Source organism: Camellia sinensis, chromosome 8 (assembly GCF_055761805.1).
Source record: "Camellia sinensis isolate YWXY chromosome 8, ASM5576180v1, whole genome shotgun sequence".
Lineage (NCBI taxonomy): Eukaryota > Viridiplantae > Streptophyta > Magnoliopsida > Ericales > Theaceae > Camellia > Camellia sinensis.
The window spans coordinates 37,113,134-37,134,101 of record NC_138968.1 but is presented as its reverse complement, the minus strand read 5'-3'; the positions used below and the strand labels follow the sequence as shown (position 1 = coordinate 37,134,101).

At 34.0% G+C, this 20,968-nt stretch overlaps 2 protein-coding genes across 4 annotated transcripts; one reads left to right on the top strand and one right to left on the bottom strand.

The window, feature by feature from the left end:
• Nucleotides 1–492: 492 nt before the first annotated feature.
• On the bottom strand, nucleotides 493–1,448 carry LOC114304514 (uncharacterized). The gene is made up of 3 exons (XM_082885110.1): nucleotides 1,224–1,448; nucleotides 849–1,080; nucleotides 493–761 (listed from the first exon to the last, which is right to left on the bottom strand). Exons 1-3 carry the CDS (start codon nucleotides 1,446–1,448, stop codon nucleotides 493–495), a joined length of 726 nt encoding a protein of 241 aa, XP_082741236.1.
• An 878-nt stretch (nucleotides 1,449–2,326) lies between these two features.
• On the top strand, nucleotides 2,327–8,349 carry LOC114304750 (splicing factor-like protein 1). 3 transcript variants are annotated; one of them, XR_003644147.2, is made up of 3 exons: nucleotides 2,333–5,033; nucleotides 7,807–8,070; nucleotides 8,214–8,349. XR_003644147.2 is itself a non-coding variant. In XM_028249908.2 (2 exons), exon 1 carries the CDS (start codon nucleotides 2,534–2,536, stop codon nucleotides 4,997–4,999), a length of 2,466 nt encoding a protein of 821 aa, XP_028105709.2. In that variant the 5' UTR covers nucleotides 2,327–2,533; the 3' UTR covers nucleotides 5,000–5,033; nucleotides 7,807–8,203. The 3 variants fall into 3 exon arrangements, 2 of the variants coding, with proteins under 2 accessions (XP_028105709.2, XP_028105723.2); XM_028249908.2 differs by lacking the exon at nucleotides 8,214–8,349 and having other exon boundaries at nucleotides 2,327–5,033; nucleotides 7,807–8,203; XM_028249922.2 differs by lacking the exons at nucleotides 7,807–8,070; nucleotides 8,214–8,349 and adding an exon at nucleotides 5,841–7,372.
• Nucleotides 8,350–20,968: the final 12,619 nt, after the last annotated feature.

Below are 20,968 nucleotides of genomic sequence, written 5' to 3'. Positions count from 1 at the left end.
ATATAATTAAAAGGCATATAGAATCAAAATGATAACCATATAATTAAAAGGCATATAGAATTATAAAATTACACATAAATTAAAAGCATATATTGATTACATTCAAAACTAATAGCATACTACATAAAATGAAACTTCAAATTCAAAGCTTTTACAACTCGCTATGTAATTGCCACAAGTGTTTGACAAGGTCCGATCGGAGATGAGAATGTGTTTGTCTGTCTCTAATGTTATGATGACATTGAATGAATTCCATAAGTTCAGTAGTTCTCTCCTATAACACTGTTACATGGGGTCTGTCATCGATTTGATCATAATTGAAGTCTTTTACTCCATTGTCATCCCGCTCATCCTCAATGATCATATTATGTAGAATTATGCACGCCTTCATAATATATTTAAGCATTTTAGTATTCCAAAAACGTGCCGGTCGACGCACAATTGCAAATCGTGCTTGAAGCACTCCGAATGCACGTTCTACATCTTTTCTTGTCACCTCTTGAGCTGCAGCAAAAAGTTTTTCTTATTTCCTTGAGGAGAAAGAATTGTTTTCACAAATATTGACCATTGTGAATATATACCATCGACGAGATAGTATCCCATTGTATATTCATTACCATTGATGGTGTAATTGACTGTAGGAGCATGCCCCTGAGCAAGTTCGGTAAATGCAAAAGACCTTTCTAGCACGTTGATATCATTATAAGACCCAGGTAATCCAAAAAACGCATGCCAAATCCAAAGATCATATGATGCAACAACTTCCAAAATAATTGTTGGTTCATGAATGTGACCAGTATACATACCTTTCAACGCAGTCGGATAATTTTTTCATTTCCAATGCATACAATCAATGCTCCCCAAAATTCCAGGAAATCCACGACTTTTACCAACCGCTAGTAGTTTAGCGATGTCATTGCTGTTTGGTGACCTCAAATACTTATTAGAAAAAATATCAATAACTGCTTTAACAAAATATTTTAAGCTTTCTATTGCAGTGCTTTCTCCAATTCTCACATATTCGTCCATAAAATTAGCGACTACTCCATAAACAAGCATCCTAAGTGCAACAGTTATCTTCTGAAGAGAAGACAAACCAAACTTTCTAGCACAATTTCTTTTTTGGAGAAAGTATGGATTGTGCGCTTCTACTGCAGCTGAATTCGAAGAAAAAATGAACGCTTCATCCGAAACCTCCTTCAAAATAGCTCAGGAGGATATACAGGCGATCTAGCAAAATAGTCGAGAAAAAGCCTTTCATGACCTTGAATATGATCACGATGAATGACTTTACGACCTCGAACAGAACCACGACGTGAGCTTGATTCTTTCTCACTATTTAGTAGCTCTTTATCCATAGTAACAGCTTTGAGCATCTCCAAATCATCATCAGATTCAGAGAAGTCAAAGTCATTTACAAGCATATCATAAAGAGAATTGGAAGCCATAGAGAGAGATATGGAAGTTTGGATGAAGTAGAAAATTGAGTTGAAGGTAAGATCAAATGATAGGAAATGTCTTATTTATAATGGAAAAGTATAAAAATATGACCGTTGTAAAAATTTGAAAAAATATGACCGTTGTAAAAATATAACCATTGGTAAAATATAACTGTTGTAAAAATTTGAAAAAATATGACCGTTATAAAAATATGACCGTTGGAAAAATATGACCATTTGAAAAATACGACAGAAAAAAAATGTAACTTTCACAAAAGAATAATTAATTATATTTAGAAGAATGAAAAAAATAATAATTTGAAAGAAGTTAGTGTTTTTTTTTTTTTAGATTGGAAAGAAGGTAGTTAAAGTATAAGAATATTTTAATAGAAGATAGCTAAAGTAGATAGTTTTGTTGGAATGTATATTAAAAAAATGACTAACTAAAATAATAAAGTGAAATTTTGAATAGTTATTTTAACTATCCTTACTGAAAATGTTCTTATATGCCTAATACTTTAAAGATACTCTTATAGATTAAATAATTTTTTATAAATTTTAAAAATATCAAATTGAGTTGAGCGTCACCATCCGACCCATGCCACCCCAAATCAAGCCCAATCCATATTGATTCAAAATCCTACCCAAGCCTTTTCCTTGGCCCAAACTAGAATCAGATTTTTGGAACTCATAAAACTGGCCCACAATTCCTTAACAACAAAAACAACCGTACTTTTCAAGCCCAGAGCCAGATCGAAAATGTAAACTCTAGATTCTTCTTCGACACGGCTTTGCTCTCCATCACCGAGAGAAGATAGCTCTCGACTCGCGTGTTGAAAATTCGTTCGAACTCGATTATTTAGATAAATAAATTAAATTTAAATATATTTTAAAATTTATTAAATTAAAAATAAAACCGTTAATTATTTATTTTTTATTCAATTTAATAAAATTAAAATTATATAAAATACACATATATATTGTCTTCCTCAACAAGATCTTCGAACCTTTGTCACCCTTGTGTTGTGTTTAGGGTTTTTATGAGTCTACCCTAAACATCACAGGAGCTTGTGGATTCTCTTGAATCATATCTCATGGAATCGCAATCCCAATTCGAACCTCCGTCGCAAAACCCACTTCAAAACTCGCCCGAAACCCTAGTTTCGTATAACCAAAATTCCTACGATCAACAAACCCTAGATTCGTATGGGCAAAGAAAATCAGAAGCCCTAGAGAAATCACTCGATTCGAATGACCATACTCGAGAGATTTTAGGTTCAGCTTATCAGAATCAGAATTTGATGCCGAAAACCCTAGGTTCGGATGCAAGTTCTGCTCAAGCCCTAGCTTCTGATAATCAAAAGCTTGAAAACGGGTGTGTTGGGGGTACTCAGATTGATAATTCCTCGAAACCTGAAATTCACAAGACATTGTTGTCTGAAAATGGTTTAACCAACACACACAGTGGCACAGACAGAGACTACTCAGGAGGGGAAGAGGAAACAACCAGTAGGCGTACGCGGCGAAGCCGGTGGGATCCTCCTCCGAGCGAATCAAACGAAGGGGCTGGCAGCGACGGCGGTGGGACTGGCAGGAAGAGGAAGTCCCGGTGGGCTGACGATGATCCGAAGCCGGTAATTCAGCTTCCTGATTTCATGAAAGATTTCACTGGAGGTATTGAGTTTGACCCTGAAATTCAATCACTTAATAGTAGGCTTCTTGAGATTAGTAGAAAATTGCAATCTGGGTTACCTTTAGATGACCGGCCTGAAGGTGCTCGGTCACCTTCGCCCGAACCCGTATATGATAACATGGGAATACGAATTAACACTAGGGAATATCGTGCCCGTGAAAGATTGAATAGAGAGAGACACGAAATTATTTCACAAATAATTAAAAAGAACCCTGCATTTAAGCCCCCAGCTGATTACCGGCCTCCGAAACTTCATAAGAAACTTTACATACCAATGAAAGAATACCCGGGTTATAATTTTATAGGACTTATTATTGGGCCTAGGGGGAATACACAGAAGAGAATGGAAAGAGAGACTGGAGCAAAAATTGTGATCCGGGGTAAAGGGTCGGTGAAAGAAGGTAGGTTGCAACAAAAGAAGGATTTGAAACCGGACCCTTCAGAGAATGAGGATTTACATGTCTTGGTGGAAGCTGAGACACAGGAATCCCTCGAAGCTGCAGCAGGCATGGTGGAGAAGCTCTTACAGCCCGTTGATGAAGTTCTCAATGAGCACAAGAGGCAACAGCTCAGGGAACTTGCTGCTTTGAACGGAACTATAAGAGATGAGGAGTATTGTAGATTATGTGGTGAGCCAGGCCACAGACAATTTGCTTGTCCTTCTCGTTTTTCAACTTTCAAGAGTGATGTTCTTTGTAAAATATGTGGTGATGGTGGACACCCAACTATTGATTGTCCGGTGAAAGGAACAACTGGAAAGAAAATGGATGATGAATATCAGAACTTTTTGGCAGAGCTAGGAGGAACGATCCCTGATTCTGTAACCAAACAAAGCTCTGCAACACTGGCCCTTGGTTCGGGCAGCTCAGGAAGCAATCCTCCTTGGGCAAGTGGTAACAGTGCTGGAGGTGTTGGTGGGACAACTCAGGCAGGCTTAGGGGCCAACGGAATTAAGCCTGTAAAGGAATATGATGATACAAATTTATACATCGGCTACTTGCCTCCTACTCTTGACGATGGTGGTTTGATCAGATTGTTTTCACCTTATGGTGATATAGTGATGGCGAAGGTTATTAAGGACCGAGTTACGGGATTGAGCAAGGGTTATGGTTTTGTGAAGTATTCTGATATGCAACAGGCCATTAATGCTATTACTAGTATGAATGGTCATCATCTAGATGGAAGAACGATAGCTGTGAGAGTTGCTGGTAAGCCCCCCCAGCCTGCTGTCCTTCCGGGCCCTCCCACTCCGGTTTTGTCTACTCATCCTGCTCCCAACCAGGCTGTTGGCGCCTATCCATCACAGCAGTTTATGCAAGGTGGTTCTATTGGAAATACTCCTCCTGGGAGTTATGCTGTCTCTCCAGTTCCATGGGGACCACCTGTACCTCCTCCTTATGCTCCTTTCCTTCCTCCGGGGTCAACCATGTATACTCCTGTCCCTGGTCAACCTGTGCCTCCTTATGGAGTACAGTATCCTCCAACAATGACAGTTTCTTCTGGTGCCCCATCACAGACCGTGCCTTCTGGTGAAGCACAACAAAGTTACCCACCTGGAATTCAATCTCAAAGTACCACACCTGTTCAAACTGCTCCTGCCAATATCTATGGGAACTCTGTAGCTGTGGTGCCCCCAACTGTTCAACCTGTGTACCCAACTTCTTTTGGTTACCCATCTTACTATGGTGTAACCCCTCAACAACCACCTCCTCCTCCTGTCTCTCAACCAGTAGTGGACCATTCACAGAAAATTGGAAATGTGCCCTGGGCCACAAATCCTCCTATGCCTCCTCCTGTTTCATTTGATGAGAAGGCAACCTATGGTACAGATGCAGAGTATGAGAAATTCATGGCCGAGATGAAATAGTGTGGCTTTGTCAGTACCGCATCTGGGTTGACAGGTAAGATGCTGCATTCTAATCCTTATTTTTATATCATTGCATATATATATATATATATATATATATATATTGTTTAATTATAGAGAATTTGGTTTGTCAAACAGTTGACAGTTCTATTTATTTGCATCTGCTGATGATATGCATAATACTCTTCGAAATTAGGTCCTTGTTTGGTCATTTATGAGCAGCCTGTTTTTAACTGGTTTGTAGCCCTCATGGTGTTGAATTTTGTGCAAAATTTTAAAAACTTTAGACAAGTCACTCCTTTGAGGGTTTGGTGAGTAGGGCACTAACATATGCAGTGGAGGGTGTACTCATTTATCCCCAGTTAGCGAATACCCTGCCCTGTGAGAATCCTTCAACCTCTAGTTTTATAGAAGTTTCATTTTTGTGGCATCACTCACCTCCCTTTTGCTATTTTATTTTATTTTCTATAAAGATCTTGTTGTAGATATTACACTGACAATAGTTGGTGATCTGTGGCAATGAATCTTTGATTATTTGTAACATTCTTGTTGGATTTAAAAGTATACCATACCTAAAACATCTGCCAAAGGAGTGCTTTTTTGAATTTTATGGTGACATTTATGTAAACAACCAGAAACTTCGAGGAACAAACGTATTTGTAGGTTGATTAAGGATTAGGTAAAATCCCTAGTATGTGTTCATTATAATCATTCCCATTAGTTATATCATTGCTTTAAACTTTTTTAAAGTGAACTAGATTATTGTACCAGTAAACTGTTTAACCCCATTGATCCATTTGAAGTTGATATGGTTTTTGCCTAACATGTTCGATTTGATCAGTGATCAAGTAGGGTCAATTTCTGCACCAGCGATCCCCACATTACAGGTCAACTTGTAACATCCGCAATTTATGAGATATTTAATATTTTACAATTTGTGGGATCCAACTGTTTTGGCTGCTTCAATTTCTCTTTCCTGTTTTTAAATGTCCAATTTCCTTTGTATATTTGATAGTGTTTTGGTGTTTCCTTGCATGCATAAACGTCACATAGCGTACATTCTGGAGCTGATTGGAGCAAGAACTGCTGTATGTTGTAGGATTTTGTGTAGGGTTTTTTCTACAAAACAATTGAACTTAGGTTGATGACGTCTTCTGTGATTTACTGAATAATTTCTCTTTTAACTTTTTTGCCATCAACTCTTGAAAAGAAACATCAAAATTTATTTCAAGATATAGATCGATGAAAGGAAACAATTTCAAATTAGAGAGAAGAATGGAGGGAGGGCAATAGATTTGCATTTACACCCATATGAAGTTAAACTTCAGAATTTTTATTTTAAAGACACTAAATCTGTCCATTTGCTTTCCACATGTACTACCTTCTCAGACCTATAAATTGTAGCTGTAAAACTAATGTAGTTTTTGTTTGTTCTTGAGCTTGTGAGGCCAGCAAATTCAGATCCTGTTTGATCAAAATGAAGATTTCTTCTCTCTCTCTCTCTCTCTCTCTCTCTATATATATATATGTGTGTGTGTGTGTGTGTGCGCGCGCGCGTGCGCGTTGTAGCTTTTCTTATCAGTGTGAAAACTGCAGCAATCGCGGATTTAGCCCTGGTTTTTGGGGGAACTATGTAAACTTTGTTTTCTTTTTGTGTGCGTGTGATTTATCATTTTTGTGCGTTTGTTCTTCTTTGTGTTTATCTTTTAACTTGTTTGCTATCAACTCTTGAAAAGAAACATCAAAATTTATTTCAAGATATAGATCGATGAAATGAAAAAATTTCAAATTAGAGAGAAGAATGGAGGGAGGGCAATAGATTTGCATTTACACCCATATGAGGTTAAACTTCAGAATTTTTATTTTAAAGACACGAAATCTGTCCTGCTTTCCACGTATACTACCTTCTCACACCTATAAATTGTAGCTGTAAAAATAATGTAGTTTTTGTTTGTTCTTGAGCTTGTGAGGTCAGCAAATTCAAATCCTGTTTGATCAAAATGAAGATTTCTACTCTCTCTCTCTCTCTCTCTCTCTCTCTTTCTCTATATATATGTGTGTGCGCGCGCGCGTTGTAACCTTTCTTAGCAGTGTGAAAACTGCAGCAGTCGTAGATTTAGCCCTAGTTTTTGGGGGAACTATGTAAACTTTGTTTTCTTTTTTAGTTTTTGGGGGAACTATGTAAACTTTGTTTTCTTTTTGTGTGCATGTGATTTATCATTTTTGTGTGTTTGTTCTTCTTTGTTTTTCGGGTCTTACCTATCCTGTTTAGGTGTTACGGATTCTTAACATTCTTCCCTGCAGCTATCTGCACACTAGGATTTATGATAAAAAGAAGTGTGAAATGTATGTGGATATAGAATATTCCTTTTGCATTTGAACTTTTCATTATATCTTTGGTACTTCTATGCAATTTGTTTTATGCAACTATATGGCTTCCAATGTTTGTTTTAATCATATTTAGCTTAACACAAAATTAGCATTCTGTAGACTTGAGTTTTTCTCTGTTGCTTATACTTTGGCCCCAATAAATTTTAGCTTGCATATCGTGTTGTTTCCTTCATATATTTTTTTGTAAGCCTTATTGCACAGGTGCTTCCTGCCTGGGTATACATATCCGTGTTAACATTTCGCAGCTCCTCCTGTTTCTTGAAGTGGCCATCCTTCACACCCTTCCTTCTGTTCCCAAAAAATTCCTTTCTAAGAAAGAAAAATGTCACTGTTCACTTTTTTACTGCATTGTTTTTTAAAATTGTTTTCGCATTTCTTAACATATTTCTTTGTTACTATTGCAATATTTTTGACAGGCTTTCTTGGAGCACTAGTGAACCTGATTACTTACCTCTTGCCATGACTTCTTGTTGGAAGTTTGGGACTCACATCTTTAACCTAGCTGTACTGTTATTACATTTGCAGAGACATGGCTTAAATGTTCAGTTCATTGAGTCTTATGTTGGAGTAGTCATTCGGAAGCTTCTCAATATTCAGTGCATTTATGTAGGATTTGATTTCATCATTTGGGTGGTCATTGCTGCCTATACAGCGTCTGGTTTCTATTATTTTATTCAGAGGTTAGTTTGTCTGAGTTTATTGGTGGCTGCTACTAACGTTTGTGTTGTTCTATTTCATTGGACTTCTTGTGTTTGTTAACTATCTTGTTACTTGCTTTCTGTTTTAATCGAGTGTTGGTTTTCACTGTGACAATTTTTTTAAGTCATCCTAGTTGCAATGGGCCTGAAGCAGTCAGATGCATCAGTTCATCATTCCCCTGAAGGTGCTGGGGGTATGTGATAGTGATTATGTATTTACTCATGTTTATCATATATGACTGGTTAGCTTTTACGTTCTTACTCTGATGACCTTTCTAGCTTATATGTGGCAGGTCAGAGAACTATATTTGCAATGATTGGCTTTTGCGGTGTTGTGTTGAGGTGTCCTTGAAATTTGAGGTCTTCACAAATTGTCCAATGGACTATTGTTTAAGTTTTGAAATACTTTTTGATAAGTTAGGGAGACCCAAAATTGATTCTCTTTACTGGGGAATGTGGTCTAAGCCTCTGGTGTGCTCCTACTAGGGGATCAAAATTTGAAATATACCTGCAAAATGAGCCTAGTTTTTTATTTATTTGACTTCATTGATCTGGGTCCAAAAATGATTGGTAAGGAGTGATATGCTGCAGATTGAAGCCTGGTGTTAGGACAAGAGAAAGGTATAAAAAGGAATGGTGGAATGTCTAAGAAATTGTTAGCCTCCATTGACTGATTGGAGCTGCTTTCTTTAGAAAACATTGCTTGGGTATTTTGAATTTGTTACAAATTGCATTTTTAAATTTTAACCAAACAAATTTATCTACAAACATGCTTTTATTTCAACAGAATCTATAGAAGAAAGCTTGAATTGGATTTACAAGTTTGTCCTTACGCATGTAGTTGTCCCAATCCCAAGTTCTAACTTCTGCACATCTTGAATTTATCGTGTTTCATTTAATGTATTTGTGTTTTTGTTTTTCAAAATTTTGAAAACACAACTAAAAATGATTACACAAAAAAGTTGTTTTCACTTGTTATGGATGAGTAAACAGATACCCTTTTCCACTTCAAACTCCAAGAAATAAACAATAACTTGTTTCCTGTTTTCTAGAAACAAAAGTAGTTTCATGTAATGCAACCAAATGACTCATGTTTTTCATTTTTAGATTAGTGTTGCATTTCTCTAATTATTTAGTTGTTGGAAACAAGTTATATATATGCATCGACTTATTACATGTATTTGGACATGTTTGCTCAATTGCTGTTGTTAAGGGGGTCCCAATGAAAGGGGTTCATATGGTATTTCATATGATACTTCTGCATACTTACTAGGTATAAGAAATACGTACTCAATTTTTTTTTTTTCCTCTTAATTTTTGGTGTACCTAGATGTATCTAGTATATACCCAAACTATACCATACCTCAGTCGAAACAGTATTTTCTTCCACTATAAAGATAAAATTCATTGCACTAGACTTATTTTTTATTTTTAGTTTTATGTTTAGCATGATTTTAATAATAAGTTATGGTTTGTAAGTTATTTAATATAATGATATTTAATTTTGATTTATACTTTTATTTTTGACATTGAATGTTAATTGTAGATTGGATCTTACAAAATTAAACTATTTAATTAGTTTTTGCATTACTCTAAATAAAAAATAAATTTTTTTTTTTATAAATGTATCAAACTGTATCTGTACTTTTTTTTTTTTTTTTTGGATTTTACCGTATCAACGTACCCATATCGTACCAGTATTAATACTTGTACCCGTACCTGTGCTTCATTGATTGACATGCACTTGGTTTGTGTGAGTTGTAAACTACTTAATCATAACCAAGAAGTACATCAACTTTTAGGACTCATGTTTCTATGCTATGCATCATTTTATTCATTGCATTTTGTGAATTGTAATCTGATTTATGAGTGCTTGCGTAAAGTGGTGATGCTTATTTGTATTACTAAGCATTTACAGCATCTTTATGCTTATAAGTATTTTGATTATATAATTTTTATACCAGTATTTATCACATTTAACTTTTAGTTCATTATGGTAAACCAAACAAACGAAATGGCACAACTGCAGATTTACCTGGTGGAAAGTTTGTTTTGAGCTTTCTGGATTTAGTTTATCTAACTTCAATATTGCTAAGCTTACCACATATTTATACCATATATTATGCTTATCATCTTGTTTGTCAACATATTTATACCATATATTATGCTTATCATCTTGTTTGTCATCATTTATGTATATCTCTAATGCAATGTTGACAGTTAGGCTGACACATCATATGGTAAGATAATATGGTAGAAATAGATGGTCATTGTTGCATTATTCTTCTAACTTTGTAAACTTTTACAGCACTCTTACTTTCCCTGGATTTTGCTTGTACAACTTTCTTCACTGACCAGAAAATGCTCGTGACATATATATTCTTTTGTATATCAAAGCTTAGGCTACTAAGCTGTGTTAATTGACATTGATGTCGTTGACATTTTTAACCTTCTCTTTCAGATGGCAATCGTGATAAGCTCCAATTTTGTTTCTTTCGGGAACAGTGATTACTGATTCATACATTACTTGCTGATCATCCTATCTATCATTCTATTAGTTCTGCATTGTGCTTGCCTTAAGCAGCATTCCCTCTTTTATTTTTTATTTATTTATTTATTTTTTTTGGGGGGGGGGGGGGGGGGGGGGGGAGGGAACAAATTTTATCAAACTAGAAGAAAAATTCTATATATAGGATTAGAACTTCACCTTTGTGTACCTGCATTTTTAAAACATCTTTGAAGCATTATGATGGAAGTCTACTGTTTGCTGAACCCTTTAAGTTCTATGACATACTTATATTTTTGAAGCTTGCATTGGTTGTTTGGTTGGGCCTTGAGAAGAGTGGGCTAGTATTGGAAAGATTGCTGGAATAGAATGGGAGGGTTTGAATGGTTTTTTTTTTTTTGGGTGAACGGAGGGTCTGAATCTTACTGATGGCATAGAAGTATATTCACTACGGATATTTGACACAAAAGCAAAATGTCTGTTACATTGTGCACATTGGCATATTTCAAGGTTCTATGGAATTTGATTTCTATGCTGCCTCTAACTTATTTTGAAGATTGCGTTAAGTTGTGTAGAGATTAAGAAGTGGGAATTGTTTTGTTGCTGCACAAGCTTTGTGGGCCGTCATCGGAGAAGATACCGGATGATGTTTCAGCTCGTTATGTGGTGCTCTTTTTGCCCAAAGGCTATTTATCCTCCTCTTTCTGTGTGTCACTGATGTAGATAAGATTTTCTTTTTCTTTTCCTTCATTTTTGATGTGCTTGTGTTTGCTTGAAAGAGGACTTAGAGAGGAGTTTTGGGTGAGAGTACTTTTGATTTAAGCTCAGATTTATAATTTACTTTGCAAACTCATTTAGGTTTGCAGATGACTCTTGGGCCACTCTGGAGAAATCCCCGTTTTTGGGAGTGGGAGGGGGGGTTATTGGCTGCGTGTTTTGATGAGTAATTGGGTTCAAATTCCATTTTCTTCTGATGGGATTTTTGGGAGAAGTGGGGAGGTATATAAAGTGTGCTAATAAGTAGGCCAATTTGTGAACTTGTGGATGTTTTGTTTTTTCAAGTGGGAATTGGTATTGGCTGCCTAATCTTTCTGTATTTCCACAATTAATATTTACTGCTTTTACTGTTTGTGGTAATACATTAGGCCTGTTGTTGTCCAATTGTATTTGGAAATACCTTGCATGGAGGAACTGGTTTTTGCTGGTAATATTTCGCTTAGATAAATTATTTTCCTTGATTACCACATTTGCAAACTCACTGATATATATATATATATATATATATATTTATACGTTTTAGCAGTTGGGATGAGCCCAGGAAGAACGTCATCTCAACCATTACTAATAAGTGGGTCGTGATAATATTGTCAATAAAAATTATTTAATATTAAAATATTTATAATTTTTTTTTAAACAAAAATTATACATCTTATATATATGCCTCGTTTGGGAAGTTGGCTATTTTAGGCTCTGTTTGGAACTGTTTTCAAACTAGTTTTTCACTTGGTAGTTTGAGTATGATGTTTGGATAGAGTTGTGAAATTAATTTTCTACAACTCTACACAAAGCTCTGTTTCTCTGTCAAACAGAGCGCGATTTTCAAATTTTTTTTTTTTTGAAATTTGGCCTAATCGGTCGTCCGGCTGGTTGACTGGACCAGTGGTTTTTTTTTTCCTTTTTTGGTATGTTAATTTTTATATATTCGAAAAAAATATTTTCTGAATTCTTTAAAAAATTTTATGTGCTATAAAATAATTTTGAGTTGTATATTTGGTTGAGTTGTAAATTTTTGTATCAAATATTAAATGTCACATCAAAATTTTTTCACTCAATTCATAATTATTTTCAAAACTCTTTCATCAAACAAAATTTTCACACTCAAATCATAATTTCAAACCTTACAAACTCAAAATATAACTTATACTCTCAAATTATAGTTATAAAGTTCTACCAAACACAACCATAGTTTTTAGCTATTTTAATAGATTCAAATATTTGTGTTTGAGAAGATGATTGAATTTTTTTTTATAGTTGGATGAGATATTTGTAAGAAAAAATAAAATGGTTTCAAATTTGATGTGATATTTTGTTTTATTGATTATTTTAATTTATTTTGTCTTTTTGTAAGTTTTAGTTAAAAAAAACTAATTTTTGAGTTTCTAAACACTCATAATTTGTACATTTTTTTAACACTAATGACAACTATAAAAAGTGTTTCGAGCATTTTGCTTTATATATATACAAAAAGTAAATTTAAGTGCACAAGAAATTTTCACAAAAACAAAAATGTGGGTCTACGGATGCTATCTATACAACTCTCTATAAAACACTTTTTGTATTCATAATACGGCCAATTAATGAAAGTACATTTTGTTTCTAGTGGAAACTTCATGCACATAGAGCATGTTGCTATTATTTTGACAAAAATGTAACAGATGACATGTCAAAAATGAATATTACACCTCATTTTTCAAGAGATTATGTGATGATGGTATTGAGCATGCCATTTGTTGTGGGGTTAAATAATCATAAATGGATAAAAAAAAGTTAAAAAATCATAAAATGTCAAAACACTTGAGCTGAGATGTAAAATTATCAAATTGACTGATATACAAACAAAAAGTCAAAACAACATCATTTCCAAGTGGAGGGTAATTTTGTCATTTTACTTTGGAAACATCATTTCCAATGCAAAAAAGTCAGAAAAGCCATACAAGAAAACCAAATAAAAAAAAAAAGTCCCAAGCTAAAATCAACTAAAAAAATCATTACCAAATGAATCCTGAATCAATACTTCACATTTTTTATTATATGACATTTGTCATGTTCTTTCTTAAGATAACACCAAAATGTAAATTTTCACGGATTTAACAATTAAAAAATATTGTAAAATACTGCATCAATTTTTCTTTTTAAGTACACAAGATAATTTTGCATCGGTTAATGCTATGTTTGGCATAAAAAGCCTGAGCTAAAATAAAAAATTAATAAGACAAAACATCATATTTAAACCATAATTATTTTATTTTTTTTCTCATAAAAATTAAAAATTTATTTTAAACGAAATTTTTTAACCAGAAACTAAAATAATTAAAAAATTAAAAAATTAATCCACATCTCAAACCAACGTCTAATGCATAGCACCAATACACAATAGAACCTGAGTCTCAATAAATAAAAAGTAATTTACGTTGTTGCCTTTACATAATTATTATAAATAATTACAAGTGCGGCCGACCAACTTTGACAATGTGCTATACTTACAACTATTTCAGTAACCCAAACAAAAACTAGTCTCACATTACTACTCTCATTGCATTAATGAGAACCACACAAACGATTGTGACTGATTTTGAATGTCAATATGATTGGAATTATTAAGTTTTGCTGTGATAATTTGTGTATTATTCTTCTTTATTGATATATATCTTTATTATTGTATTTTAATCTTCATCAATAAAGATTCTTCTTTTATTGATTAAGAAAAATAATATTGACAGTAGCTATCACTCTTTCTATTTTTCCTCGACGGTGGCGACACCAGACAAGAAATTGAGTGTTCAAATTTCTCTTATCAAATTCATTGAAATACCCTAATGGTGTGTTTGGTTGGAGAATTTGGGGAGAGATTTGAAAAATGAAAGGGAAAAGGTGTGTGAAACTATGTGAAATATATATATATATATATATATATTATTCACATTTCACCTACTTTTTCTATTTCCCTTTCCAAATCCCTCCCCAAATTCTCCAACCAAACACAGCATAAGAATTTATTATCAACCATTCATGAGCATTGTTTAATATTAGAAAGGGTGTAAAAAATTTCTTGAAAATATGTAAAAATCTTAGAAAGTGTATTGATTTCAGCAAAAACATATTGAATTTAATAAAAAAATGTCTTGTACTTCTTAAATTTTTTATTTTTTATTTTTTATTTGCACCCTAAATGCACTTGTTAGCAAGACCCTTTGTTATATACATATTATATATATGTATAAATATATTTTTAAAAATTGAAATCATTATAAGGCAGATTTTAATCAAATTACAAAAATAATATAATAATAACATATATATTTTTTTAGATCGGGAAAAAAATCTTCATTGCAAAATCAATAAAAAATCATATTAATCTTGTACAGCGGTAGCAAAAGATCTTATAAAAGATAACAAACTTTCATAGGAAGAAGAATCCTAACCTCCATATAAGAGGAGAAAAAACCCTCACAAAGGAAGGACACAACCTCCACACAAGGAAGATTATTACAGCAAACAATAAAAAATAAAAAAAGCAAACTGAAAGCAACTAGATTCAAGTTGCCAAACTCATTTATAGCGATTCTGGTTTAGACCCAACCTATTTGATATTTTGGACTCGGGTTTCATGGTTTTGTATTGTTATTCATGTCTTACTTCTCTTTTCCCTTCTTGAGTTTGGCTATTAGTATGTGTTGGTTGTGTTTGGAATAGGTTGGTACCTTGTTTTTCAAAAACCTTATTGCCCAGAATTTTGCTTCTATGCTCGAGCGGTCTTTGTGAACTCTTAGTACTTTTGCAGGTCTGTAAAACTACTAGGACTTGTTATTCTTCACTCGAGCGATATTGCGCTCGAGTGGCTCTTTTTGTGCTCTAGCATTGGCCTTCTGTCTGTAAAATTACTAGGCGTGTGTATTCTACGCTCGAGCGTCACTTCTTGCTCTCGAGCGGTGATACCTTTTTCATTGTGTCTTGACGCTCGAGCGTCACTTTCTGCGCTCGAGCAGTAATTATTTTTGCGTCTGGACGCTCGAGTGTCACTTCTTACACTCGAGCGGACTGTGTGTACATCAATTCGTAAAAGTCACTTTTTCATCTCTCTCTCTCTCTAGACATTTCAAAACCCTAAATTTAGAGCTCCTCTCTCTAGAACTTATTCTCTCTCTACAAATACACCAAGATCTACCCATTTCTCCACCCTATTCCCTTTGTTAAAAACATAAAGCTCACCTAGAGCTTTGATCTCATCCGAATTGAGTTGGATTTCGACTTCATCCGAGTTTCATCCGTATTTACCTCACCTTCTAGCTTTGAGGTAAGGATTCTCTATACTTTTTTATGATTTTTAACTTAGTTATTTGTTTTTATAAAATAATCTTATGATTTTAGAACAAACTTAGGGTTTTGGTTTAAAATCAAAAGAGAGATTTTCAAATAGATGCATTGAAAATGATTGTGGAAGTGGAAATAGAGTTGAGTGGTGATAAAATCATTGATTTTGATACTTGGAATGAAGATTTGAAAGAAAAAAGGATTTTACCCTAAATGTCTCAAATGTTTATTTTGTATAAATAAATGAAATTGATGTTGGATATGTGAAATTGGATAGATATTGCTATGGATGGTAGAGTTGGATATGTATTATCACTCACATCTTAAATTTTGAAAAATTTAACTGTATTGGAGATTTTATATTTGCTTAGAAATATCTGTTTTGGACTATCGGTGGAGGATGGCTATAATTGTTGTAGAAATTACATGATGATTAGGCGAATAGAAACTAATTTTTTATTCATGTGCATTGAACATTGTTGCTCACTTAATCCATTGCAAATGTATATGATTTTGAGAAAAAATGGGTGAATCTGGTAAAGAGGTGTGAATCACCAAATTAAGTTAGCCTGTGTGTCTAGGGTGAATGTTCTGAAAAACGCGCGTATACATGGGTGCCGATTCTCGCAGACGAAATATCTGTAAAATGGCAATAGTAGCGCTTGTATAGGTTACGTTTACATGGGTGCCGTTTGACGGTTTCCTGCGGACGAAATATCCGTGAAAAGTTGTACCATTTGAGAATCCAATCTTGTTTTGTATTGTAAAGGATATGAATTAAGAATTGTGATATAAACTGACCATGGCATGGTCTTTGGGAAAGAAATGTAAAACATTTTGACATGGGCATTGCATGTACATTTTATCCTTATATTTTTGTTAAGATTCATATATTGTGTTGGATTATTTCTACTGGGTTTTGGCTCACCCTATATGGGAAAACCATTTTCAGGTGTTGGTAAGATACCTCCACCAAGGCAGTAGCTTGGAAGGATTGGATCAAGAGCTTCATTTTGTTTCTTTTTTGTTATAATTACTTTGTACAAGCCTAGGGCTTTATCTGTATTGGATATAACTCCATTTTGATGTAACCAAGTACAGTCTTGGAAAGTTGTAGCCTTCAAGACATTTCAATTATCTGTTTAACTTCTATTTCATATCTTATTGTTGACACATGCTATAGATTCAGAGTTAGGACTTATGAATGTATATTCATATGTGTCACCCTTTTGTACAACTAAGTTTTATTTAATGGAAGGATTCTATACTCTGATTTATATTGTTTTTTACTTATTGTCGTGGATGGTTTATTGTATTTATTTCGGGGCGTTACAGCATCCAAAACTCTATTACACCGCAACCTTCAACTTGAAATCTGAAGACCCCGCTTCCGCTGGTCAAGATGGAACATTGAAGTTGAGGTGGTTGCCTAACATGAAACGAAGCATGAAACAGCATTGGATTTCGAATTGTGAGAAGATCTGAAACTAGATCTTAAAGTTGTGAGCGCGAGGGTGAAAATTTGGCGCAAGCCGAACATTAGATTCGGAAGATCGGAAAGAGAGAGAGACGACGCCAACACTGGTGGCTAGAAGTATATCTGAAGGAGATGAGACAAATCTAGTGAGGGTGGATCCATGGAGGCAAGAAGGTGACAAATTTGGTAGCGATGCCAAAAAAGGATTGGAAGGACAAGTTTTCAATATTATTAAGCAGAAAGACAAAGAAAAGAAGAAAAATGAGTGGAAGGAAGAGAGAGGAGGCCGGCGACCGGAACCCCTTCCCACCCCAGTGACACACCCAACAGAAGGCTTAAGGAGGGAAGATTAGAGAGTAGCTACAATTACAAGTTACAATTCAAGATGTTGAGATTCCTCATTTGTATTTTATTTTATAATGATATTATTTGAAAGTTACAAAACTTGCAGTAACAATTTTTGTATGTAAATGTAATAATTTCTTATGGGATGATAATAATTTTTGGTAAATTAAATAATTTATAGCAATGAAAAAATTAAAAATTGAAACACACCAAAATATCAAGAAAAATAAGTTCTTAGTTTAGATTCTAACTCTTATATAATTGAGCACACATTTAAAATAAATTTGGATTACTCATTTTTATAGCTTTACTGATAAATACAAAAAATTCATAGATGAAAATATAATCATGTTATCTTTACCATTTAATATGCCGGTTTAGTTTTATTTACTACATTAATTATAGAATTCATTATACTAATATTATGCTAACAAATAAAATAATAAATATAATATAATTTAAATTTCTACAAATATAACATTATTAGTGAACAATTTATGTACCTATTTGTTAAATAATTATATACACAGATTTGTAGGCCATATCATGCCCAATCAAGATTCAACACACGCCTCGAATTTCTATTGAGTTAAAGTGAGAAATATATTATGATACACACCCTTCAAAATTATGTATACCATATGCACATTATAATTAAATAAGAAAATTGCATAATTTAATATTTTTTAAGTCCTAACTAAAAAATTGTCATAAATAAACACAATATTCACTACAAGAAATGTCACTTTTGGCTACCAAAATATTGGTCGCCAAAAGTCACATATTTAGTCGCCGAAACGATTTAGCGACCATAATATTTTGTCGCTAAGCTTGTCGCCTTTACCCTGTCGGCGATAGTATTGGTGACTAAAATTTTTTTAGTCGCCGAAAGTGACCACCTTTGGCTACTAACTTGTGTTTAGTCGGCAAAAGGTATGTTTTTCGCCACTAATGTATTAGTCGTCGAATGACTACATTTGGCTACTAACTTTTTTTTAGTCGGCAAAAGGTATCACTTTTAGCTACTAAATTATTAGTCGCCGAAAGTACACATTTGGCTACTAGCTTGTATTTAGTCGGCAAAAGGTATGTTTCCACCACTAAAAAATTAGTCACTAAAAGTGCTACCATAATTTGAGAATAACTATTATAGACCAAAATATTTGGTGGCCAAATAATTTGAGAATAACTATTACGTATTTGGCTACCAAAATATTTGGTAGCCAAATACTTTAACGTGCTTTTTTTTTTTTTTAAAAATAAAATTTTCTATAAACAACCTGTACAAATTAATCCATCACTAAAATTATTATTAATACAACCTATACCCTGTATAAATAATATAATCCATTAACGGTAAATATGTTATCAAGCATTCAACAACGTGCACACATTTCAGTTCCAACCATCCAAAAAATTAATATTAAACGTCCACTTATATATATATATATATTACAAATTTCATAAGAACCATGTCTAATCCCACGTCAAGAATTTAATTCCATACATAATACTGGAATAACGAAATTAATTGTACACCTATAACTTCTGTACCACAACAAAAATTATATTCTATACTGCCACAACTATTTTGTACCACGTGCTATGTTAATTTCTACCAAATTAGCTGATATTTACTCTACCAAAAAAATATTTTGTACAAACCACTATATAAAAACATATCCACTTTTGTACCACAATGTCCTCACGTACTTGTCAACAAAAACATATCCACTTTTGTATGTCCAAAACATCTGCAAAAAAGGGGAAAAAAATCATTAGTTCGGTACGTGTAGAGGCACTTCTGGACGACAATTGAATATGATGCAATTAGTTTCCACGACAATATTACAAACATCTTAGCTAAGATCTGTTCTGCAGATAGCACAAGGAACAGTCCAGAATATACCCGACAATGGTGATCAAATCCATCCACACATTTATCACAACTTCTGCAGTGTTTGCTGAACTTGCGCACCTGCAGCATGAAATGCATCTAGTGTAAATTAAAAAGGCCAGGATAGACATATTCTTGAAACACAACTAATAAGGCTTTGAGGTGAAGCAGGTGAGAGGGTAAGGCAGTAGATGGATGCTGGCAATGCAGGTTATAGCCTTCAATGTCACAGTTGAGTGGAGGCAAAGTTGGTATTGATTAGATGCCATTATTACATTGATCATAAAGCTTGGTAAGGCAGTCTAAGTGAAGAAGTTGGTATTGATTAGATGCCATTCTTGAAATACAACTTAACCATGATGTATTCAAACTAATACATGGAGTCTGTTAGTTAAATCTAAATGGATATATACAACTGTGACCAAAGGATTATTGACAACCATTAAACTACTCTATTCACAATTAATTTAAAGGAATGGAGAATTGAAGAATTGGAGAAGTACCTCAAATACCCATTGCAACTGAAGAACCAAAATGAATCTCAATGGGCCTATGTGGCCAAACACCACCCTTACAGAATAGCTCAAATCGCATCATAACTTTTGCACAAGTACATAATATTAATTGCATATTTTAACAAAATCAAGTTTTGCCCAATATTGACATGTTAGTATTCAACATAAAATGTTATTTGTCAAGGACCAATCTGGCCAAGCTGCCTTCTAGTATTCTAATCAAACCTTAATCTGCATATCTATACATCCATATGACAGACTCCAGACCTTAGGGTCTGGATGCAACAAGCAGATAAGGCAATGTGACCAACTCTTTAGTTAGTATATAGATAATTAGTGAGCCTAGCATGATATCTTAATTTTAGGATTATAATAAACTCAAACCAGTAAACCCTCCAGCAGAGCGAAGAATTTTTGGATTCTATAATTACTCAAGGATTCAACCCGTGTTCTTCCATGAAACACAAAAATACACGTACTTCATTCTAAATAATCCAGTGGCTTCAATATCAGTTAATATCTCTCACAAGAATACACGTACTTCATTCTTTTTATAATTTATGCCGTCACTGCGCCAAGACACAGCATTTGTCACAGCCATAGGTGGCCTCTGTGTCACTTCCATCCTATAAGCATCGGTCTTAATAAATTCACTTAGAATCTTTGCATCAGTGTATTGAGGGTAGCCAAAGTCCATCATCTCATCAAGTAGTTCGTACTACCAAATGAAAAAGCATCAGTAAAGCTTCTTCCAAACAATTATTAGTATCACAATCAAAACAAAAGACCTTGATAGAAAAAAGAATTGATAAATTAACTTACCACTACAACAAAGTTATGTCTAAGTGGTTCCTCTTCTAACTCTTCAAAATAATGCTTAAAGACCTGCCAACCAAAACATGTATAATTAAATTTGCAAAACTGATTCATCAAAGAAGTTAATGATTTTTTGTCCTCTCAAAGCATCTACAGGAAGACAGCAGCAAAACAGACTTGGTCAACATTTGTCCTCTCGCTTTTACCTAAAAAATGCTACTAAAAAATAATTA